Genomic DNA, 23,952 nt, shown 5'->3' with positions numbered 1-23,952 from the left:
AGAGGGGAAGCACAAACAAGGCAGTCGGAAGCAAGACGACACCTCGATGTGGATTTGTCCAAAAAGAGTTGGAGACCAAAGCGGGGGTGTTCAGGGAGCTCTGATTGGTCGGGGGGAGGGACTTGGGGGTGGGGCTAGCGCCTCTTGAGGCTTTAAAAGCTCATCGGAGAGGGGCGGGATGCTGTCATTCGCTCTCTGGTTCTCGGAGGGGAAGCAGCTTTCCAGAAGCTCCAGGCTCCGGGTGACAGAGCAGGTGTTCCTGCTGGGAGACCGGCTGGGAGATCCTAACGGTCTCCAGCAGCAACATGGGGCCTACCCGGGCAGTTCCCACCCCATACGGCTGCATTGGCTGTAAGCTGCCACAGCCAGACTACCCACCAGCTCTAATCATCTTTATGTTCTGCGCAATGGTCATCACCATCGTCGTAGACCTGATCGGCAACTCCATGGTCATCCTGGCTGTGACAAAGAACAAGAAGCTTCGAAATTCTGGTAAGTCACCTTTCCATCTTCCTACCCAGCACTCAGCCACATGCCACCCCTCGGGCACGAGTTCTGGTGCCTGAAATAGGGAACCCTTGGGAAGTGCCCTCACAGTGAACTTCCCTATCCTCAAATTCCTTGCAAACCTGTGCGGTGATGTTATGCGGAGGCCCCCTTAATTTAGAGCTTCTCAAGGCTGAGGGAGCTCAGGAAATTAGCTTTCGGCGTCCAAGTGCAAAGCCCGGTTCCCGCGGAGCGAGGCAGACCGCCGAGTCCTGCCCTGTCCGAGACCTGATGCAGAGGGAGCCGGCACCCGAGCCGGGAGTGCCACCACCGTCTGGGGATAGTACGCCCAGATGGACGCCACAGAGGGGACCGCGCCCAGGCGGTGCGGGTAGAAGGGAGCCGCGGGGTTGCGACCCGCTCCGGAAAGTTAAGTTCGCGGCGGCTGCAGCGGCTGCGGTGGCGCTTACAGGAGCGCAGCGCAGCGGCCGCGCCCTAAAGCCAGCTGAGCCCCCGCTGCTGCGGCCCTGGGACTCCCGGGCGGCTCCAGGGCGGCTCCCAGGCAGCGGAGCTTAGACCCTAGCGTCTGAGTGTGGAGCCGGGTGGTCGTCTGAGTCCCCCCGAGCCGAGCTCCGTCCGCGCGTCCCAGGGCGCAAGGCGGAGAGAGCAGAGCGGCGGTCTGGGCAGCGACGGCGGCAGCGGCGGAGATCGCGAAATCCGTAAGCCGGGTCTTGGGGGTCCCAGGGCGGGGTGGAGGAGACCCCGGAGCTTGGCGTCCGGCGGGGATGGGGTAGAAGACCGCAGAACAGGGCGAGGATGGCGGGTGGGTCGCGGAAGAGCTCAGAGTGGGTGGCGGGAGACGCGGAGAGACTGCAAAGTGTGGGGCGCTGGGACGGGGTGAGGAGCTGGGGCGCGGAGCGCGGCGAGCGAGAATCCCCTCGCTCTCAGCCAGTGTGGAGGGGAGGGGCCCGCTGCGACCGCGGCTGGGGCAGGCGGGGGAGGTGGCTGGGCTCGGGGACCTGTGCGGGGAGGGTGGGGGTGGCGGACCCTGCAAAGCGGTAAGCCCCTTTTGCACGTTGGGCTGGAGAGGGCCGAGAAGGGGAGAGGAGGAGCGAAGGGGACCGAATTCCGCGCTAGGGTCCCAGGAGGGAGGGGGCGGCGCCCGGGATCTCTGCTGCTGGGGTCTCGGTCGGCTGGGGCCGGGTTGGGGGGGGAGAGCGGGGAGACGGGGCAGAGGAGGCGGGGGAGAGGGGAGACGGTCGGGTACCCGCAGGACCCGGCGGGCGGGGCTCTGGGGAGAGGAGTCAGCCAGTCTCTGGGGGATTACTTTTCGGGGATGAGAAATCACAACTACCATACAAGTTTCAAAATGCACTGACGGGCGCACAGTCATGAAAAGTTTTCTTTTAAACTCTGGCGGGCGTGTCTGATTTCCTTTTGGTCCCCTGGAGACGTGGGGCCGCACGCTTGCACCTCACCTTCGTTCCAGCAGTGCGGTCCCCCAGGAACCACGGAGCCCCAGGGACCACCTGCGAAGCCCATTTTCTTTCTTTACTTTTCTTCTTCCTTTTCCTTTTTCCTTTCTCCTTTCTTTTCTTCTACAATTCAAATAAAGGTTTTTATGGTAGTTGTGGTTTTGTTTTTAAGGCTTTTCCCTCTGTGTTTTCCACTTCTCTTCTCTCAATTCATTTCTTTGAGAGAAAACCCTAGAAAGAACCTCTTGGTAGAAAGCGCTGAGGCCGCGCCTTGGCAGCGTTGGCAGGAGGGCAGAGGGAACCATTTCTTTGCCGTTTTAAAAAGTGCTCATTTGGGGCGCCTGGGTGGCTCAGTGGGTTAAAGCCTCTGCTTTTGGCTCAGGTCATGATCCCAGGGTCCTGAGATCGAGTCCCGCATCGGGCTCTCTGCTCCCTGAGGAGCCTGCTTCCTCCTCTCTCGGCCTGCCTCTCTGCTTACCTGTGATTTCTCTCTGTCAAATAAATAAATAAAATCTTTAAAAAAATAAAAAGTGATCATTTTCTCCTAGTTGAAGAGAAAGCGCAATATTTTGCCACACTAATGCTAATTAGCATCGAGGCGTTTCCAAAAAAAAAAAAAAAAAAAAAGAGTGTTCTGTGCCTGCATTTGTCCTCTTCCTCCTTTTTTTGGAAAGGTTTCGGAAAAACGTTCCTACCACTGCCCTACAAAACGGGAGTGGCAGCCGAGGCCCACCCCCCGGCCTTTACTTTCCTGTTTAGCCACAGGCTCCAGTCAAGTTCAGCGTCGGGCCAGGAGCTCCTACACAGGGAGCGGAACATGCGGGTGAGCGATTCTGCGCTGGACCCGCTGGAAGCTGGCACCTCTGCTAATCCTTGCAGGGCTTTTCCTGATTGTTTTTCACCCTACGCGCTGTTTATGGTTTCATACTAAATTTTACAGGGTCTCCCCACCCCACCCCACCCCATTCCCCCCAGTTTTCACTCTTACCCTACCTCGGAAATGGTAAGTACTTACTGGGCTTTTTCGTAGATTATTGTCATGCCGTTTTCCTAAGAAGACGACGGCCTCTAGTGCCCTTTCTCAGACTATTCTCTTAGACGTGTTAGCGTTGTAAACGCAATGCTGGCCTAGAGGAGGTAGAAGGCTCGTTTTTTTTCCGGGGTGTGTGTGGGGGCGTTGGTGGTTAGGCTCCCTGACATTCCTTCAGTCTCTTCCCTCCCCGCTACACATCTAGCCTACTTCCTACCCCCGGCTTTATCAAGATCGCCTCTACGCCCCTCCCCCTTCTCTCCCTAGCCCCCTGTAGGGAAAAAAGCTTGCATTTTGTTTTGCTCAAAATGGTGGCAGCCTGCTTACTGCTTTCTGACAGAAGTTCGCTTTTTTCTCAAAGCAGACATGACATTGTTTGAAAGGAAAAAGTTGCCCAAAAGACAGGTCCCCCAAACCTAGTTGTGCATCAGAATAATGCTTGCATACGAAAATAAAAACACAAAAATATTTCCCTAAAATAATTCTACAATTCTAAATTGTCACCACTTCAGCTGGTCTTTTCCTCAGTTTCAATTTATAGACTTCCATACTTAACCATTTATTTTTCTCTGTCTTTCTTCCCTTTCTTCCCGTGTATATTTTTCAGGCAACATCTTCGTCGTGAGCCTCTCTGTGGCCGACTTGTTGGTAGCCATCTACCCCTACCCTCTGATGCTGCACGCCATGGCCATTGGGGGCTGGGATCTGAGCCAGTTGCAATGCCAGATGGTTGGATTCATCACAGGGCTGAGCGTGGTCGGTTCTATCTTCAACATCGTGGCCATTGCCATCAACCGCTACTGCTACATCTGTCACAGCCTCCAGTACGAGCGGATCTTCAGTGTGCGCAATACCTGCATCTTCCTGGTCATCACCTGGATCATGACCGTCCTGGCTGTCCTGCCCAACATGTATATCGGTACCATTGAGTATGATCCTCGCACCTACACCTGCATCTTCAACTATCTGAACAACCCTGTCTTTGCTGTGACCATCGTCTGCATCCACTTCGTCCTCCCTCTGCTCATCGTGGGTTTCTGCTATGTGAGGATCTGGACCAAAGTGCTGGCAGCCCGTAACCCGGCGGGGCAGAATCCTGACAACCAGCTTGCTGAGGTGCGCAATTTTTTAACCATGTTTGTGATCTTCCTCCTCTTTGCAGTGTGCTGGTGTCCTATCAATGTGCTTACTGTCTTGGTGGCTGTCAGTCCGAAAGAGATGGCAGGCAAGATCCCCAACTGGCTTTATTTTGCAGCCTACTTCATAGCCTACTTCAACAGCTGCCTCAACGCTGTGATCTATGGGCTTCTCAATGAGAATTTCCGAAGAGAATACTGGACCATCTTCCATGCTATGCGGCACCCTATCCTGTTCCTCTCTGGCCTCATCTCTGATATTCGGGAGACTCGGGAGGCCCGTGCCCTGGCCCGTGCCCGTGCCCGCGCCCGAGACCAAGCCCGTGGACAAGCCCATGAACAGGATCGTGCCCGTGCCAGTCCTGTTGTAGAGGAAATGCCGATGAGTGCCCGGAATGTTCCACTACCCGGTGATGCTGCAGCTGGCCAACCTGAACGTGCCTCTGGCCATCCCAAACCGGCTTCTGGGCACTCCAGGTCTGCCTCTGCCTACCGCAAGTCTGTCTCTGGCCACCATAAATCTGTCTTTAGTCACTCCAAGCTGGCTTCTGGTCACTCCAAGTCTGCGTCTGGTCACCCCAAGTCTGCCACTGTCTATCCTAAGCCTGCCTCTGTCCACTTTAAGGCTGACTCTGTCCATTTCAAGCCTGCCTCTGTCCATTTCAAGTCTGCCTCCAGCCACCCTAAACCTGTCACTGGCCACCATGTTCCTGCCAGCAGCCACTCTGAGGTTGCCTTCAGCCCTGCCACCAGCCACCCTAGACCCACAGCTGGCTACATCAAGCCTGATACCACCCCCCTTGAGCCCACCACTGCTGATAATACTGAGCCTGCTACCACCAGCCAACTCCAACCAGTGATCGCCAGCCACACTGAGTCTGTCGCTGCTGACCACCCTGAGCTTACTGCCTCCTGTCACCCTGAGACCATCGCTGCCGGCCACTTCGAGTGTGACATCACTGACCTCCCTGAGCCTGTCTGCAGCCCGGCCAGTTGTTCCCCTGAGTCTGCTGCCAGCCTACCAGAGCTTGCAGCCGCCGCTGCTGCCAACCTTCCTGACCCCACTGTGACCACCACTACCACCAATGATTACCATAAGATTGTGGTTATTGATGTTGAAGTTGATTCTGATGAAATGGCTATGTGAAAAATGCGCTTAGGGGTAGCCAAGTAGTGATCCACTTTCAAGTTTATCTAGCATATGTAATTCAAAGTGAGATAACTTACGGCACCTACACACAGACACACAGACACACAGACATGAACTCACATAGTGTAAGCTACATCCACCTTGTAGGCATACTCCTTTACGTAACATACTCTGAAAGTGTATGTGTGTGTGTGCGCGCGCGCGTGCACATGTGCATGCTTGCTATTTTAGAGATCAAATTTCCCCTAAGTTTGACATCTGTTATTCTGAGCCTCCCTTTCTTCCTGTAGTTGACCTTGAGCCAACAGTGATCCTTGAAATTTTAGACCTTGATTTTCTCCCCTCAACTCATTTCCTTCTTCTTTTTCCTGCTTTCTTCTCTCATCCCCCCAGGGTTGGGGGAGGAGCGCTTCTGTAAGTAAATGTGACGGCAAAGTTTTATGTTTTAAAGTGTGTCATTCTATATTGTACTTTTAATGGCAGTCAGAAGGGTAGTTTTGATAAAGTGCAAGTACTTGAAACAGTTTCTTTTGTAAATTTCAGCAACAAGATATGACCCATATCTGAAGAACACAATTTGATAAGCTCTATTAAAGTGCATTTTTATGCCTATGAGTTCAAATGGCAAAAGGGAAGATATGTCCAAACCGAATTATTTCTAATTTATGAAAATTCAAATATTGGTGCTGATTTTTATAGTCAAACATGAATGCAAGTGATGAGATGTTTTTACCTTGTAGACACTTACCTTTTTAAGCATTCACCAGAATTTTCTTTCATTTAGTTCCAGAGAAACAAATTCATTCATAAACTAGTTGCTTCTCCTAAAATCTAAATTTGTAGTCACTAGGATCAATTATAGTCATGTATTTAATATTATAATTCAATCCTACAAATCCTATAATTCAATCCTTCAAATCCTGTCTAAAAAAAGAGATTTTTTTTAGACAGCCTGGTATTTCTACATAATCAATTTTTACATTTTCCTTTTTCTTTCAGAAGGGAATTCAAGGTAATAGGGGAGGGAGACAGGAGGAAAAGATGCCACACCAGCCAGTCCCATTACCTTTGGCTGAGGTTCTGTCATCCACAACATTAAGTTGTACATGTCTTGTATCAGCACACCTGACAGCCCAGTAAATAAATGACTTTTGACTAGAATTGAAGAAAAAATTGTTTAATACAAATTTCAACTATTGATTTAAACTAACACATAAAGTTAAGTTTATAAAAGTTTGTAAGGATAAGTGGAAATGTATTATACTGCCTTAATTTGATTCTGTACTTGTGGTAGCAATTAAATAAAAGTGATTTTGTGGCTTTGGTGTGTGATTTGTTAATAAATTCACTTCCTCCGCTAGATTCCTTGTGGGGAGGGTTGGGAGGTGGGTGGAAAAGCATTGACCTTGGATCAGAAGAACTGGGTACAAGGTCTATCCTTTCTGTGAGCTTGCTATATTCCATAGCAAGTCAAATGACCACTCTTCCCCCAGTTTTTTGGCTTGGCAAACTCTGGTCAGGTTGGGGTGGAGGTTTGGTGTGTGTGGTGACAATGGATGATCTGACCTGCCTGTTCTTAGACTTCTGGGCCTTGTCTGCCATGGCTTCTGAAAACAGATTTTTTTTTTTTTACACCCATGGAAGGCATGAAACCAGACTCCAATAATTTCACAACCCCAGAGGCTGCTGGGACCAAGAAACAGAACTTAAGAACCTGTGAGGGGAGGCACAGAAGTGGGAAACAGGAGGACAGGTGGTTTCCTTTCTGGCTGCAAGATGGGTGACAAGACCCCAGCCACTGGGCAAGGTTCCCTGACCTCAGGAACACAGTCTCAAAAGAATCTCTAAGGACAAGGAAATGCCCCAAATAATGTGCTCTGTTAAAATAAAAGTGGATTCAAAATAATACACTGTAGGATATCAACTTTGTTTAGAAAATGTATACACTTAGTATGTGCTTTGGTGAGTGCTGATTCACAGACCTGTACCCCTGGGGATAAAAATACATGTTTATAAAAAATAAAAAATAAAAAAAAATAAAAAAAACCTAAGGCAGGGGGAAAAAAACGTGTATATACATACACACAGAGTTATATACAAGTAGTTGTTCTATCCAGCTTTAGCCAGGCTGTGAGCATAATTGAGGTCATCTTAAATTTTCATGCCCAAATCACAGTGGTTTGAGCCCCATCAGAATGACTGCTGGACATCAGGCTGACTCCCTGTGTAAAACTTTTGCCAATATTCCTGGAAACCCTGCACTATTCTCCAGGGGGCTCAAAGGGGTACAGGCTTCTGAAAGGAAGAGGGAGGAAAGAAAAAGCTATCCATACTTTTTACAACGTTGTCCCACACTCTACTCTGAAGTGCCTGAAGAAACACTGCTTATGCCCAAAGTCTCACAGAGTCTCATGAAGAGACTGCTGTGGACACTCTGCTCACCTGCCCTACTTCCATCCCTAAAATCCCCCTCCACCACAAGAACAAGCTGTAGGTTAAGCACAGAGCTAGGAGTTTTCTCTCTGCCCCTCCCTCCTTTATCCTGTCCCTCTCCTTTCCCAAAAGTCAAGAAGCCTCTGATTTGCCACAGCCATTGTGACTGTTTAAATAACAGTTTCCTCCAGTTTCTACTTTTTTCCTCTTTAATGGAAATGAAATGTGCATACTGTAAAGTGACAGCTTGGCAAATTTTTATGTATGTATACATCTGTGTAAATACCACTCTGAGGAAGATATAGTCTTCTAGAAGGTTCCATTTTGCCTTCTTTAAGTCAATACTTCATACAAAAGCAGCCATTATTTTGACCTTTATCTCCATACATTAATTCTATCTTTTCTAGGACTTCATATAAAAAGAAGTATACAGTATATATTCTATTGTATACAGTTTCTTATTTTTTTCTAATTATGATAAAATGTATATAACATAAAATTAACCATTTAATCATTTTTAAGTATATAGTTCAAGGCATTAAGTACATTCACAGCATTGTGTGACTCTCACCCATCACCTGAAACATAAACTGTGCAGCCATTAAATAATAATTCCCTATTAACCCCTCTGCAACTCCTGGTGACCTCTAGCCTACTTTCTGTCTCTATGAATTTGCCTATTCTAGGAATCTCATATAGATGAAATCACACAATATTTATCCTTTTCCGTCTGGCTTCTTTCACTGAATATAATGTCTTCAAGGTTCAGCAATATCATAGCAGGTATCAGTAATTCATTTTTCATGGTCGAATAATATTCCATTGTATGGATACATCCCGTTTTGTTAATTTATTCATCCATTGGCGGACTGTTTCCACCTTTTGGGCATTGTGAAAAGTGCTGCTGTGAACATTGATTTTCAGGTATTTGTTTAATTTCCTGCTTTCAATTATTTGGGATATATATCTAGGAATAGAATTCATGAATCATATATTAGTCTGGCTTCTTTTGCTCCATATTATGTCTTTGAAATTCATTCACTTTTTGTATGCATCAGTAGTTTGAGTGGCTTTTGTTTCATTTTTATATTAGTAATCTACAGGATGAATATACCACAATTTATTTAGTGATTTTGTAGACAGACTGCTGATGAATATTTGGGCTGTTTCCAATTTGGGGCTATTATAAAAAGTGTTCCTATCAACATTTTTATACATGTCAACTTTATTTTATGTTAAGATACAATTTTACATAGAGTAAATTACACAAATCTTCAGTGTAGAGCTCAATGAATTTTTCAGTATGTTTGCATCTGTGTAACCACCACAGAAATCAAGATATAAAACATTTCTAGCACTTAGAGGGTGCCATTATGCTAAATTAATTTTGCTGGCTCTTCAACTCCATTTAAATGGCAGCGTTAGTATGTTCTCTTTGTATCTGGCTTTTCTGCTTACAAATTTGCCTGTGATATATTTGCATTGCTTTTGGTAGAAGTACGCTCTTTTTCATTGCTGTGTATGACTCCATCATATTGACTATAACAATTTTTTAAATCCATTATACTACAATGAATATTTGGGCTATTTTTTGGGTTGGGGCTGCTATGAAGAAAGCTATTATGAACACTTTTGTACATGCCTTTTGGTACACATATGGATTCATTGCTCTTGGTAATATACCTAGGTTTGGAATTGCTGAGTCATGATTATGTGTGTATTTAGTTTTAGTACGCACTGCCAAATATTTTTGTAAAGGATTTGACCCAATTTATATTGGCACCAGCAATGTATATGTTTGAGGTGCTCTGCATTCTTGCCAACATTCAGTAATCTCAGCCTTTTAATTTTAGCTATTCTAGTATCTAGTACTATACCATTATATTTTCAATTTGCATTTTTTAAAATGATTAATAATGTTGACCATCTTTCACATGATCATTGATGTGATCATGTATCTTCTTTAGTGAAGGGTGTGAACAAACATTCTGGCTATTTTAAATTTGAGGTTTCTGTCTTCTTATTGGCAGTAGAAGAAATTATTTATATATTCTGGATATATATATATATATTTTATGAATATCTTCTCTTTATCTGTGGTTTGCCTTCTTTCTCTCTCTTAATTGTATTTTTTGAGGGACAAAATCCTTAATATTATGAAGTCTAATTTAATTAGTTTTTCCTTTTATGACTATGCATTGTGCTTAAGAAATTTCTGATTAATATAATGAATATTCTCCAAGTTTTTCTTTTAGTAATATTATTGTTTTGCCGTTAACATTTAAGTCTATGCTTCATCTTAAGCTATTTTTTTGTGTTTGCTGTAAGGTATCAGTCAAAGTTCAATTTTTTTATATAGTCATGGTTCATATTTCATCCTTTGCCCCATTGCACATTTGTTATAATGAGTTAATCAAAAAATAAAAATTATTTATCATCTCTCTGTCATTTAGCTATTTCTCTCTAGACTGTCTAGTCTGTCTCATTAGTCTATTTGTCTACCCTTCACTAAAGCCACATCTTAGTTTTTAAATTTTAGTTAAACTATACATTATATACAATGATATGCACACATATGAAGTGTATGACTAAATGGCTATTCACTCATATGTGCATTTTTATATCACTATCTTCCAGATGAAGATATAAAACATTTCTATAATCCCAGAAGGTATTTTCATGTCCCAACTCAGTCAATACATTCCCCAAATTTAACCACTGTTCTAATGTCTATTAACACAGATCAGTTCTGTCCATTTTTAAATTTCTTTAAAAAGAATAACACAATATATACACTTTGCTAAGGGAAAGGAATGGAATTAGGGAAAGTTAAAGCACCACGAAACCTCATAGTTCTTACTAAGATTCAGTCATTTTTCTGGAATAAACTCTCCTTGGATTGTTTGTTCTAGGACTTAGGTTAACTTGCTGAGTTCTGAAAAAGTTGATTTTGAGCCTTTTTGTGACGTTCTTGCTTTTATGGAGAAACACATTTTTGGAATCTCTTACACTGCCATTCTGATACCCTTCTGCACTTTAATTTTTTTCACTTGTGTATTAATGCCATAGAAATCACTCCACGTTAGTTCATGAAGAGCTTCTTCATTCTTTTTTATGCATCATTTATTCAAGCACTCTCCTATGTGTGGACATGTAGGTTGCTTCCAATACTTTGCAGTTACAAACTATGCTGCAGGAACATTCTTTTTTTAATATTTTAATTTATTTATTTGACAGACAGAGACCACAAGTAAGCAGAGAGGCAGGCAGAGAGAGAGAGGAGGAAGCAGGCTCCCCGCAGAGCAGAGAGCCGGATGTGGGGCTCGAATCTGGAATCACGACCTGAGCCGAAAGCAGAGGCTTTAACCCACGGAGCCACCCAGGCGCCCCACAGGAACATTCTTATGCATAAGTATTTTTGGATTGTTTTAAGTTCATCTTCAAGAATAGGTTCTCAAAATCGAAATTTCTGTGTTGGAAAGTTCTATTAGGTGTTACCAATTGCCCTCTGAAAGTGCTGTACTGATTCGCATTCTCAGCAGCAATGTATGAGCATGTGTGATTCCCCACAGACTTATCAACAGATTCTGTTGTCATAATTCTTAGTTTTGCTTGTCTGCTAGGTAACAAGCTGTATCTCAGTATACTTTCATCAACAGCTCTCTAATATGTACTGAGTTTGAATATTTTTCGCATGTTTAAGGGGCATTTTTATGTTCTTTTTCAGGGTGAATTATTATCTTTTTATGTAGTTTCCACACTTTTCTAATGGGTTTTTGGTCCTTTGTCCCTCAATTTTACAAAACTTCAAATGGTTATTTTTATAGAGTTGCTAATCACAAGTCACGCCTGAGCTTTAATATTTTTCTTGTGCAAATATTTCAGGTCAAATTAAATGCCTTTTTCAGTGGCTATGATTCACCGTGATTAAATTCAAGTTGTTTGAGCATCTCATTAATCAACTGCAGAAGTTCTAGAAAAGGTTCAATAAACTGAGTAATTTTCATTACACTCAAGCCAGACAAGGACTGAACATTTACTATTGAATCAAACTTCCATGTGGGGTTGGGAGCGGGGATGGAGGGAGTTGGTACAGTTTTCTAAGAAGGTGTGGAATTACGAAGCATGAGTCATTGCAACTTTAAAAAGGTGCGGTGGAAATTAAACTAGAAGGAGCTGTAACCGAGGCGCCTATAACCTTAGGAGGAATATTTTTAAAATGAGGATTAATAGTCTTGGGCAGATTAGCAGGAAAAAAATAGTGAAAGGTCAAGCAAAAAATTTATCATAGATTTGATACATATTTCCTGAGTATCTGTTACACGTAAGACTCTCTTGTAGGCAGGTAGTCTATGGGAATTAAGAAGATAAATAAGGGAGAATCCCCAACCTAATCTAAAGGCTTGAAATGAACAATGTGGCTTTTTGTTTGAGCTACCATTTACTAAATCCCTACTATGTCATAAGCATCACTCAAGACACTTTACTTCTCTTATCTCTAATTTTCATAAAACCATTGCCAGAGGGGCGCCTGGGAGGCTCAGTGGGTTAAGCCTCTGCTTTCGGCTCAGGTCATGACCTCAAGGTCCTGGGATCGAGCCCCGCATTGGGCTCTCTGCTCGGCAGGGAGCCTGCTTCCCTCTCTCTCTGCCTGCCTCTCTGCCTACTTGTGATCTCTCTCTCTCTCTGTCAAATAAATAAATAAAATCTTAAAAAATACCACTGCCAGATTAATAATATTTACTCTTATTTTCAAAAAGAGGACATTGAGGCCAAGAAAGGTTAAGAAACTGGTTTAGAGTCAGAAAGCTGGAAAGTTGGACAATTTGAACTCACATCTGCTTAGAAAATGCCAAATACCAATTTTAAATAATACTTCATAGTGAATTATGTTGGGATTAATCAAATCAGGTTAGCTGAAAACAACAATAGCTAACCTCATTTCATAATTTCTATATGCCAAACACAGGACTCAACAATTTACATGGATCATATTTAATTCTGAGGCAGAATTTAAATGTTTGGATTCTCTGTTGCACACCTGAAACTAATGTGAAGCTGTGTGTCAACTACACTTAAAACAAAAATAAATTAATGTTTGTGCTCTCTACACTCTGTCTGGCACTACCACGTACCTCGTTGTCTATATTGAAATCCCAGGTTTCATCCAAGACTCCTACCTCATCCATTTAGTCCATTTAGTTGATCAATCCAGTACCTTCTCCTTTTCAATAACAATTTAATTCATCTTTTGGGGCCCCTGGGCGGCTCATGGGTTAAAGCCTCTGCCTTCAGCTCAGGTTACGATCCCAGGGTTCTGGGATCGAGCCCTGCTTTGGGTTCTCTGCTCAGCAGGGAGTCTGCTTCCCTTCTTCTCTCTCTGCCTGCCTCTCGGTCTACTTGTAATCTCTGTCTGTCAAATAAATAAATAAAATCTTAAAAAAAACCAATTTAGTTCATCTTTTGTTCTTAATTCTTGGTTTGAACAACCATCATCTCTTAGATGGATTACTTTAAGAACTTCTGTATCCATTTCCCAACCTTTCTATTCCACTCTTTATAAACTGCAGATACAAATACATTGTTCTTCCAATCATCCTCCTAACCTTAGGTTGACAGTACTTTTCCTTGACCCACTCCATGTATCAGCTCTATTGAACTGCCTTGCTCTTCCCTGGTCCTGTCTCTACTTCCCTCATTTTCTGAGTTCTTCATTTTTAGGTTTATGATTCCTTTGTCTAGTATATGTTGCAAATACCTTCTACACATTTGGCAGTTGTCTTTTGATTTTGTTTATGGTGCATTTGCCATGTAAAATATTTATTCTTTATTTAAATTCAATTTACTTAATATATAGTGTACTATTAGTTTTAGGGATATAATTTAGTGATTCATCAGTTGCATATAACACCCAGTACTCATTCCATTAAGTGCCCTCCTTAGTGCTCATCCCTCAGTTACCCCTTCATCCTACTCACCTCCCCTCCAGTAACCCTCAGTTTATTTCCGAGAGTTCAGTGTCTCTTATGGTTAGCCTCCCTATCAATTTTCATCTTACTTTATTTCTTCTCCCCTTCCCTTATATGTATCTGTTTTGTTTCTTAAACTCCACATATAAGTGAAATCATATGGTATTTGTCTTTCTCTGATGGACTTATTTCACTTAGCATAATACCCTCAGTTCCATCTGTGCCAAGTCCCACAACTGTGACTCCTGGTGGAGACTGACTGTCTTACCAGCTGAAGAGGCCAGAGTATAGAGTTTGGTGACATAAAAACAATTTGAAACTTAAAGGGGAAATTTCAGAAGCATGATTGAAAATTTAAAATGGCAATCCTGTTATCAAGAAAACTTCAGAAGAAATGTGACCAAAATTTTGAATATAAACTCTATCTAAACCCCTAAATAATAGCAAAAAGCTATTTGACACCAAAGAGAAATTTATTCTTAAAATGTAGAAGAAGATAGAGATTTAGGCTCCAGATGGAACCTGCAGTTCTTTCAAGAGTCCCCAGAAACAAAAGATTCTTGTGTGATGGTGGAGGAGAGTAGGAAATGTAGTGTTGGACAGACTTGAGAATTGAGAATTTAGGTTAAAGGGCAGGAGGATTCTCTCCATTTCTGCCCTCTTTTCCTTCAGACAGACCTAAATTCAGGTAATCATATCTCAATACAAAAAAAAAAAAAAGAGAGAGAGAGAGATGTTCTTGGATTAAAAAAAATGAGTAGCATTATAACCATTGACTGGGTGATGGTTTATGGCAATGTTATCCAAACATGTTAAAGAGGATAATTAATATGTAGACAGACAGGCATCTTTTTAAATGAATGGCCAAAATTGTATTACTCTGAAAAGGAAAGATGCATTCCAGGGAGACAGCATAACATGGGCAAAGGCTAAGAGTTGGAAAGATGCATATGGCAGGTTGTAGAGTCCTGAGTTGTACAGTTTGCATGAAGCATAAAGATGGCAGAACAGTAGAAACAGAGTCCTGCATTCTGGAGCTTATTCAGTCCACTCTTCCTAACTTGCAGTCTGTCCAGAGTTACTGACAAAGGGGCTGCCTAGACAGGTATTTTAACACTTACGCAATTCAGCTTTAAAATCCAATCCGTTCTTTGGACCATCATATAAAGCAATTGTAGAAGTCATAGTCAATAGTTTTGGAAAGCTTTTATGTTGGGATAGACTGAAATTGATCTATTTCATTTAATTATTATGTCCTTTAGGATTCGCCAACCTTCCCTTAGACTCAGCTTAAAACTAGGGTTGGGGCGCCTGGGTGGCCCAGTGGGTTAAGCCTCTGCCTTCGGCTCAGGTCATGATCCCAGGGTCCTAGGATCAAGCCCTGCATCGGGTTCTCTGCTCAGCAGAGAGCCTGCTTCCCACTCTCTCTCTGCCTACTTGTGATCTCTGTCAAATAAATAAAGTCTTAAAAAAAACTGAACAAGCAAACAAACAAAAACTAGGGAGACTTTCTGTTGACTGTGAATTCCTATAGCATTTCTTTGACCAGAGTTTTTATTTAGCACTTGGTAGACTCATGAAATTTGGAGTTGGAAATAACTTTATTTAAAAGTTGTCTAATTGAACTTAACACTTACTGTGGGAATTTCTTGTATCAGGTCTCTCACAGATATTTAACCTCTGATTGAACACTTCTAGTAGTTGGGAACTCCTTATTGGTAAAGGCTTCTCCACAGTTAGATAGCTAGATATTTTCTTTTCTTTTTAAAAAAATTTTTTTATTCATTTGAGAGAGAGAATGAGAGAGAGAAAGCACAAGCAGGGGGGAGGGTCAGAGGGAGAAGATGACCCCCCGCTGAGCAAGGGGTCCTATGTGATGTGGAACTCTATCCCTAGACTCCAGGATCATGACCCCAGCCAAAGGCAGTCACTTAACCAACTGAGCCACCCAGGTGTTCCAGCTAGAATTTCTTGGAACATGTGGAGGACAAGTCTGAGGAGTAGACTAAGCAGGAGCTACCAGACAAATGGAAGAAAAATGAAGAGATAAGGTGTCCTGGAAACAAAGGCAAAAGAGAGTTGTTCTCATTGCCCTTAGTTAATTAACAAATCTCCCAGTTTTCCTCTTCACCTTGGAGAAAGTACTTTTCACTTACAAATTAACCAGGCTGCCAAATCCAAAGGAAGAATTCTGTCAGAATGACTTCTGGACAAATTGCTGAAAGAACACCAATGTCAGAGATTTTTCTTTTAACTTAAGTGAAGTCAGAAAAAGTCAGAGTTAGAAAAACCCTTTGAGGACCTAGTTCCAAACCATTACCTTCCATGTGTGAAAGCTGAGGCCCAGCGAGAGAAGAAGGGAGTTCCTCAGGGTCATATCTGTAGACCATAATGGTTTGAGAACAAGGAGAATGACTGGCTAGAACACGTCTTCCTCCAGAGTCATAGAATTAGCTGTATGTTCTGATTTTGCACTGACTGATTTGGGCAGAGGATTTATTTCACTAAACCTATATTTTCACCTGAAAATTTGGTATAGTTGTACATACAGTAATTCACACTTCATAGGGATTTTTTTTTTTTTTTGTGAAGACCAAATGGGATAACATAGCCCTTTTTCTAGTGTCTAGGACAGAGTGGGTGCTTATTGAGTGTAGACTTCTTCTCCTTCTCTTCCCTTTGTTTCCTCTTTTTAGAAGATGGCTAGTATGTAATAGAGACTTCATAATATTTGGTGATTGGAATTGGCTGTCACATTGGTGCCACACAGTGCTTTAGGATCAGTCCTTTCTAGAAGCATTTCCATATTTTAGGCAGGAATTTGTAGGTACAAGTGACTTTTCACAGCTTACCCCCATTTAAGTCTCTGTACAAGTTGGAGGACTCAACTGCCAAAATGCTGGCATATCTGCTCCTTGGCACACTCATCTACCACCAGACCATTGCTGAGAAGAGAAAGCCAGAAAAGAGTGGGAGTGAGATCAAAACTGCCAGAGAAACAACTTTCTCTTTCTCTAAGCCCCAAGTCCATACAAGGATAATTTCTTTCATGCTGGCACATTTTTGCTTTATCTTATAGTGGCAAAAACCTGCCTTTCTCAAGCCCAGCTCAAGTGGCTTGACCTATGAGCCTTCACAACACTTTATTCAGCTCTGTTTTATAAATAAAGAAATGAAGGCCCTGAAAGGTTAAGTAACGTGCTCAAAGTCACAGACCTGGTAAGCAGCACAGCTGAAGGGTAAGAGAATGGCAAAACCGTTTCTCAAGCACTTCCCTGTAACATAGCTGTTGTTACCATCTCCCTCATTTTACAGGTGCAGAACGCTGGCTTAGGGATCTGCCCAGAGCACTCTTCTAGTAAGTGACAAGCTGAGTCATAGTAAGTGACTCACTGAAGATTTGTTGAGTGAATAGTCATCCCTCTGGAACAAGGTTTCTTGACCTCAGCACTCATGACATCTTGGGGCTAGGTAATTTTTTGTGTGTGTGTTTGTGGTGGAGGGCTGCCTGGTGAATTGTAAAATGTTTAGTAGCATCCTCGGCCTCTACCCATTGGATGCAAGTAGCATCCTGCCCAAGTTGTAACCATTAAACATGTTTTCTGACATTGCTAGCTGTTCCCTGGGGGACAAAATCACCCTATTTCAGAACCTTTGCTCTGGGCCCCTGGTCATCAGCACTTATATGGAACTCCTGCTGGGTTCCAGACTTTGATGCCTTTGGAAAAAGAAAGATCATCTTTCTTTCAGGGATGATGTTCTTAAACTCATGTGTGATTTTGAGTTTCCTGTTTATAATTAGTTTTTCTGGATTTGTTTTATGAAACGTGTTACTCTTTCAATAGTCATGTAACTACAGAGGATGTAAAAAATTTTTTAAATTTGGTTAGATCTTCTATGAACATGGGATAGGCATCTTTTGGGTTGAACTAGAAAAAAGGTCAAAGTATTCATCAAAAAAACATATAAGTGAGAAAAAAAAGTGAAATAAATTGAAGATACAAGTAAAGATATTTTCACCTTGACTTTCCATTTCTCTTTGTTCTAGAGTCAAATCCAAGATGAACAGTATTCTGTGGATTTGTTGTTCAAACTCCACTTACCCTGGGCTTCTGAGTCTCTCATAATTTTGAACCGGCTAGGGAGTTCATTTATTCCTGAATCTGAAACAATGAATGTAGCCATTTCAATAGCTGAAGTTATGTTGGTATGGGATTGGTGGTGATTGACATCATCTTGGCCCTTGAAAACCTTGGACTCTCACCATCCAGACTGTGCATCAAGCCCTTTCTGGCCTGAGCCCTCCCTTACTCCATTTAGGTCAAGACCTTGATAGAGGAAAATGGCAACTTACTCATAGTAGCCAAAGTCTGGAAAAAAAAGTACATGTTTGTCAAAAGGTGACTGGATAAATAAACTATGGTATATCCTTACAGTGAGCTACTACTCATTAAAAACAAATGTGCTACTGATATACACAGAATATGAATCTCCAAAACATTTTGTTGAGTGACAGAAGTCAGACATGAAAGAGTATATACCATATGATTCCAGTTATGTGAAACTCTAGAGCAGGTAAATCTAATTTATGGTGAAGGGAATCAGAACAACCTTCTTTTGAGAAGTATGGATAGTCAGATTGACTGTAATGGGACATGAGGCAATATTTGAGAGTGACGGGAATATTGTATATATTAATTGTAGTGGTGATTACATCAGTGTATAGTTTTGTAAATCCCAATGAACTGAACACTTAAAAAGGAGTGGTGTATTTTTTATTGTATATAAATTTTATATATTTAATATTTTATATTAATTTTTAAAATTTATGAAAAAATAAGGTGGGTCTTCCATTATTTATTTATTCATTTTTATTAATTATTTTTATTAACATATAATGTATTATTTGTCCCGGGGTACAGGTCTGTGAATCATCAGGCTTACACACTACACAGCACTCACCATAGCACATACCCTCCCCAATGTCCATAACCCAACCAGAGTCTTCCATTTTATACATACACATTTATTTATTTTATTATTTTTTAAAAGATTTTATTTATTTATTTGACAGAGAGAGAGAGATCACAAGTAGACAGAAAGGCAGGTGTGGGGGGGGAAGCAGGCTCCCAGCTGAGCAGAGAGCCTAATGTGGGGCTCGATCCCAGGACCTGAGACCATGACCTGAGCTGAAGGCAGAGGCTTTAACCCACTGAGCCACCCAGGAACCCCTATTTATTTTATTTTTTAATGGTCGCACATCAGACTCCTTAAATAATCAGAATTTGTTTTAGAGTATCCTGTGAAGTCCATCTTTAATAAGACATTTTCGTACCAAAAAGTTAACCAGTTATCCAGTGCCATTTATGGAATAAGTAACTTTCCAGATTAGTAATGACACCTTTATGCATAACAAATTCTTGCATACTGGGGCCTCAGTATGTATAAAACACCTTATTTTAAAATAAACTTTATAGATTTATAAAGATATATAAATTAATAAGTTTATAAACACCTCATATTAATAAATTTTGTAAATTAATACAACATATTAAATATATATTTATATATTATATATAAAATTTATATACAATTTTATAAATGGAAGACTCACTTTAATTTTTATATTTGATTTATATTATATATAATTTAATATATAATATATTCTCTCTCTCTCTCTCCCTCTCTCTCTCTCTCTCTCTCTCTCTCTCTATATATATATATATATATATATATATATATATATATAATGTATGCAAGAAGGAAAAAAATCAAAAGTTTATGCTGGGGCAGGACCTGGGCCAAACACTTGTACTAGAATTATCTCATTTAATCTTCTGAACAAACTTGTTATCCAAGTTATCCAAGTTATCCTGCCCCAGCATAAACACAACCTATTCAACAGAAACCATTGTCTTTCCTTCTTCTCCTGTGCCCAGGATGGACTCTTGCATAAAAGTATAATGACAAACATTTACAAAGTTTATCAGTGTTTCATTAAACAAACTCCTTATATCCTAAACCTCAAGTCAACCAGGCTAAGTTATTGAATTAATAAAAAAATGTGTTAAATTTATCTAACAGTCCACCTGAACTCACCTTGCTTTGAAAAATACTCTTTATAATATCTAATAATCCTTCTCAAAAGATGGAAAACAAAGATTAATATTGAAAAATGGGGAAACTGAAGTTTACAGAGGTGAATTAACTTGCACAAGATTACAATTATTATTCCAAGTGTGACAAACCTAAATCTGACTGATTCACAATTCTGTGTGGTTTTTTTTTACATTATATTCCTGATTTTAGGATTTTCATTGGAAATCCAATGTGATTCAGCAGTGTGCTCTTACTGCTAAAGGTGATCTTGATTATAAGCTGCATTAATTGGTATGTCCTCTAGAAACAGAAGAATGAGAGCCTGACCAGGGACTGTCAGGCATTGTGTTCAGTTCTGGCTTATACACTCTTAGAGGGGTCGAGGACAAATTTCACTGTGTTCGGCAGAGGGCCTGCACTGGTGTAGAGGGCTGCCAAAGGTAGAAGAGCTTCAATTTAGCATGAAAAAGGGGAAACCAGTGGAGAAATAATAAAATGCCTTAGAGATTTGCAAGGCTGTCTTGGGAGACTTCTAGTGGCAGAACTTTGAATGAATCTGGGGTTGGGCTCAGTGAGCTTAGGGACTCGAACTGTCATGGTCTTTGATTTCATGATCTCTGAAAGTTACTGTTGGTGCCTGAGCAAAATGCTTCTGCACATTCTAGCACTTTGTGCGGGATCTTAGCATAGTAGTGACTCATTAAATGTTTGTTGAATTGAATTGAATCCTTGCTATATAATAGAATCATTAGAAAGTGGAACCTCATTATACTGAAGTTTAACTCAACAATAGAATTACTACCCAATTTTTCAAACTCTCAAACAAATATCCTTTGTTAAGTGATACAATATTTATGTGAATTAGTACCAACCTTTGGGAGGGCATTAAACATTCTCCATTAATAATTGCTTCTAAGTGATAGTGCATACTTGGCAGGGAATGGGAGCATTTAGGGGTTTTCTCTCCCACTATTCACAGCATTTTAATGAAGGCTGTGGCTCACTTGAGGTGAGGGAATAAAGGACAAGGGAGCACTTGGAGTCCCCCCTTTGCTCTTCACATTGTGACTGGTGAACAAGGCTGACTTCATTCCACAGCTGGATTGATATGCAAATTTACCCCGACTAATTGGCTTCCCCAGCTGTCTCCAGAGGGCGGATGTATTCTTTCATAAAGTGCTGTCTAGGGCTGCATTGAGAACATTAGAACTACTTAATTGAATATCAATGAATCTTTATAAACTAATAATGATGGGGAGCCTGGGAAGCATGATGTAGATTTGGTGTATTGAGAAGAGGAGGGCCCGGATTTGAATTTGTGGGAAGTGAAATTTTCCCTGGGTTTACAAAACCCTGTTTAGGCTTCTTTGATCTGAAGTCCTTGAAAACCCCACCGGTGCCTTCTTGAGCATGTCATGTGGTAAGTGTTGGACATGAGCAAGTGTGTGCATCTATGTCTGGGGATTACCTCCCCTTCCACATTCCCCTAATACAGTAAAACACAATGATTATTGTGCTTAATTCTTGTCCATGCAAGAAGAGTCACTACTTTCCTCAAGTCAACCTTAGGACCTTGGGTAGTGCAACCAAGCTAAGTACACCTGCTCTCTCCCTACAACAGGTGGTGAGGAGCCAGCCAGCATGCCTTCTCTGCCCTGGCAGATCTGACATTTGGAGAATGAGTAACCATAGATCTTTGCCTTTAAGTCTTACCAGGAATTACACTGGTTCAAACCAAGCCAAAATGACAAGCTAAACAAAAATAATAAATAATAAGCAAAACCCTACACAATTAAAAGTAGTTGGGTTGATATTGCTGAATCACTGAAATATTCAGAGGTTCATTAAGTTGTGTGCCTAGGGTAAGGATTTCATTTTCCTCCTCTATTCTCTCTTCCACTATTATCAGTGCTACTAGACATTCAAAGGTATAAAGATAGAACAAAACAGTGCAGCATCACTGTAAGAGATAGACATAGATTAATGGAACAAACTAAAAAGCCTAGAAACAGGTCCCAGTATACAAGAATTTGTTATGCATAAAGGTATCATTTCTAATCTATAAATGTTACTTATTCCATAAATGTCACTGGATAATTGGTTAACTCTTTGGTACAAAAATGTCTTATTAACGATGGCCCTCACAGGATACTCCAAAACAAATTCTGATTATTTAAGGAGTTTGATGTGTGACAATTAAAAAAATAAGATAAATAAGCATGTATGTATAAAATGGAAGACTCACCTTAAGATACTGTTGCACACAGGTAATTTATGGAAGTACTGAATTGCTATATTGTACACCTGAAACAATAAAACATTGTATGTTAACTCACTGGAATTTAAATAAAAACTTAATAAAAAGAAGAAAAAAAAATAAAAACACTTTATCTTAAACAGACAAACAAACAAACAAACAAAAAAACCCACTCTCCCTTTAAAATAGAACTTCCAGGTTAAAAAAAGATACTGTTGTACAGTAATATGTCTAGTGAGATCTCTTTTGAGAAAACTCTATAGGTAAAGACTATATAGATAAAACGTCTTTATTAAAAATAATTGATTAGGGGCGCCTGGGTGGCTCGGTGGGTTAAAGCCTCTGCCTTTGGCTCAGGTCATGATCCCAGTGTCCTGAGATCGAGCCCCACATTGGGCTCTCTGGTCGGCGGGGAGCCTGCTTCCCCCTCTCTCTCTGTCTGCCTCTCTGCCTACTTGTGATCTCTGTCAAATAAATAAAATTATTAAAAAAATAATTGATTAGTTTATTGGATGCCTTTTCCTTCACATGGCATATTGCAATGACATTTCTTTCTTATTTTTAGTTTGAATTCAACTAGCCAAATTATATTACATCATTAATTTCAGATGTAGTGTTCAGTAATTCATCAGTTGCATATAATTCCCAGTGTTCATTTTGATATATGCTCATAAAAACAAAAAAATCCCACAGAATCTGTGTGTGTTTTGGAATAAGCATGGAATACACTTTTAGTTTAAGAAATAAAGAAACATGGGAGCACCTGGGTGACTCAGCGGGCTAAAGACTCTGCCTTCGGCTCAGGTCATTGTCCTGGGGTTCTGGGATAGAGCCCCACATAGGGCTCTCTGCTGGGCGGGGAGCCTGCCTCCCCCTCTCTGCCTGCCTCTCTGCCTGCTTGAGATCTCTATAAAATAAATAAATAAAATATTAAAAAAAAAGAAGTAAAGAAGCACAAAAAGAGTTACATGTACAAAAAGAAATAATGAAGGGAGGAGGAAGTGAAGGTGAATAATAATGTGATTTGTGGGTAAATAAAACATATTCAGCATGAAAACAAGGGAAGAAACCATAAAGAGAAAATTTGATAAACATGATTATAAAAAAGGAAGAACTACAAATCAAGAAAATCACCAAAAATAAAATTGAGAGGCAAATGACAGACTCAGAACAATATTTGCAACACATATATACCAAGTATTCTGAGAAATCAATAAGAAAAAGATGAATTCAGGACCCTAGGTGGCTCAATTGGTTAAGCAGCTGCCTTCAGCTCAGGTCATGATCTTGGAGTCCCAGGATCGAGTCTCACATCGGACTCCCTGCTTGGCAGGGAGACTGCTTCTCCTACTGACCTCGGTCTCTCTCATTTTCTCTCCCTCTCAAATAAATAAATTTTTAAAAAAGAAAAAAAAAGATAAATTCAATAGAAACATAGGCAATAGACAATTCAAAATGAAAAAATACAAAAGGCCAATAAATATGATAACCTCATTAGCAGTAAAAACCACAAATTTTAAAATACTGTCCTTATTGTCTACCAAATGAAAGCTTCTCTTTAAGTGAGAATGCCCATTGTGGTAGAGGTGTAAGGAAAAGGGAATTTATCTACACTGCAGGAAGGCAATTGGCAATATGTATCAAGAGGTTTAGATATTTCACAGCCTTTGGCCCAGGAATTCTACTCTTATTGGCACACATTCTAAGCTGCTTCAGAGATAAGTTCAAAGATTTATGTATAAAGGTGTTACTCATAATAGTCTCAAATTGGGAATAACCTAAATGTCCACCAATTGCCATTTAGTTCAATATGGTCCATAAATATATTACTAGTAATATATAGTCCATAAATATATTACTATGCTATTGCTATGTAAATGCTACATAGAAATAAAAAAAACACAATATTTTGAAACA

General features: G+C 41.0%; 1 protein-coding gene across 1 annotated transcript; it reads left to right on the top strand.

Moving 5' to 3' along the window:
- Positions 1-305: 305 nt before the first annotated feature.
- Positions 306-5,274, top strand: GPR50 (G protein-coupled receptor 50; the record flags this gene model as incomplete). The annotated part of the gene is made up of 2 exons (XM_082717955.1): positions 306-492; positions 3,599-5,274. 2 exons carry the CDS (start codon positions 306-308, stop codon positions 5,272-5,274), a joined length of 1,863 nt encoding a protein of 620 aa, XP_082574081.1.
- Positions 5,275-23,952: the final 18,678 nt, after the last annotated feature.

Source organism: Mustela nivalis (genome assembly GCF_964662115.1).
Source record: "Mustela nivalis genome assembly, chromosome: X".
Classification (NCBI taxonomy): domain Eukaryota; kingdom Metazoa; phylum Chordata; class Mammalia; order Carnivora; family Mustelidae; genus Mustela; species Mustela nivalis.
The sequence above is the reverse complement of the archived record's forward strand: the minus strand, read 5'-3'. Positions and strand labels throughout refer to the sequence as shown.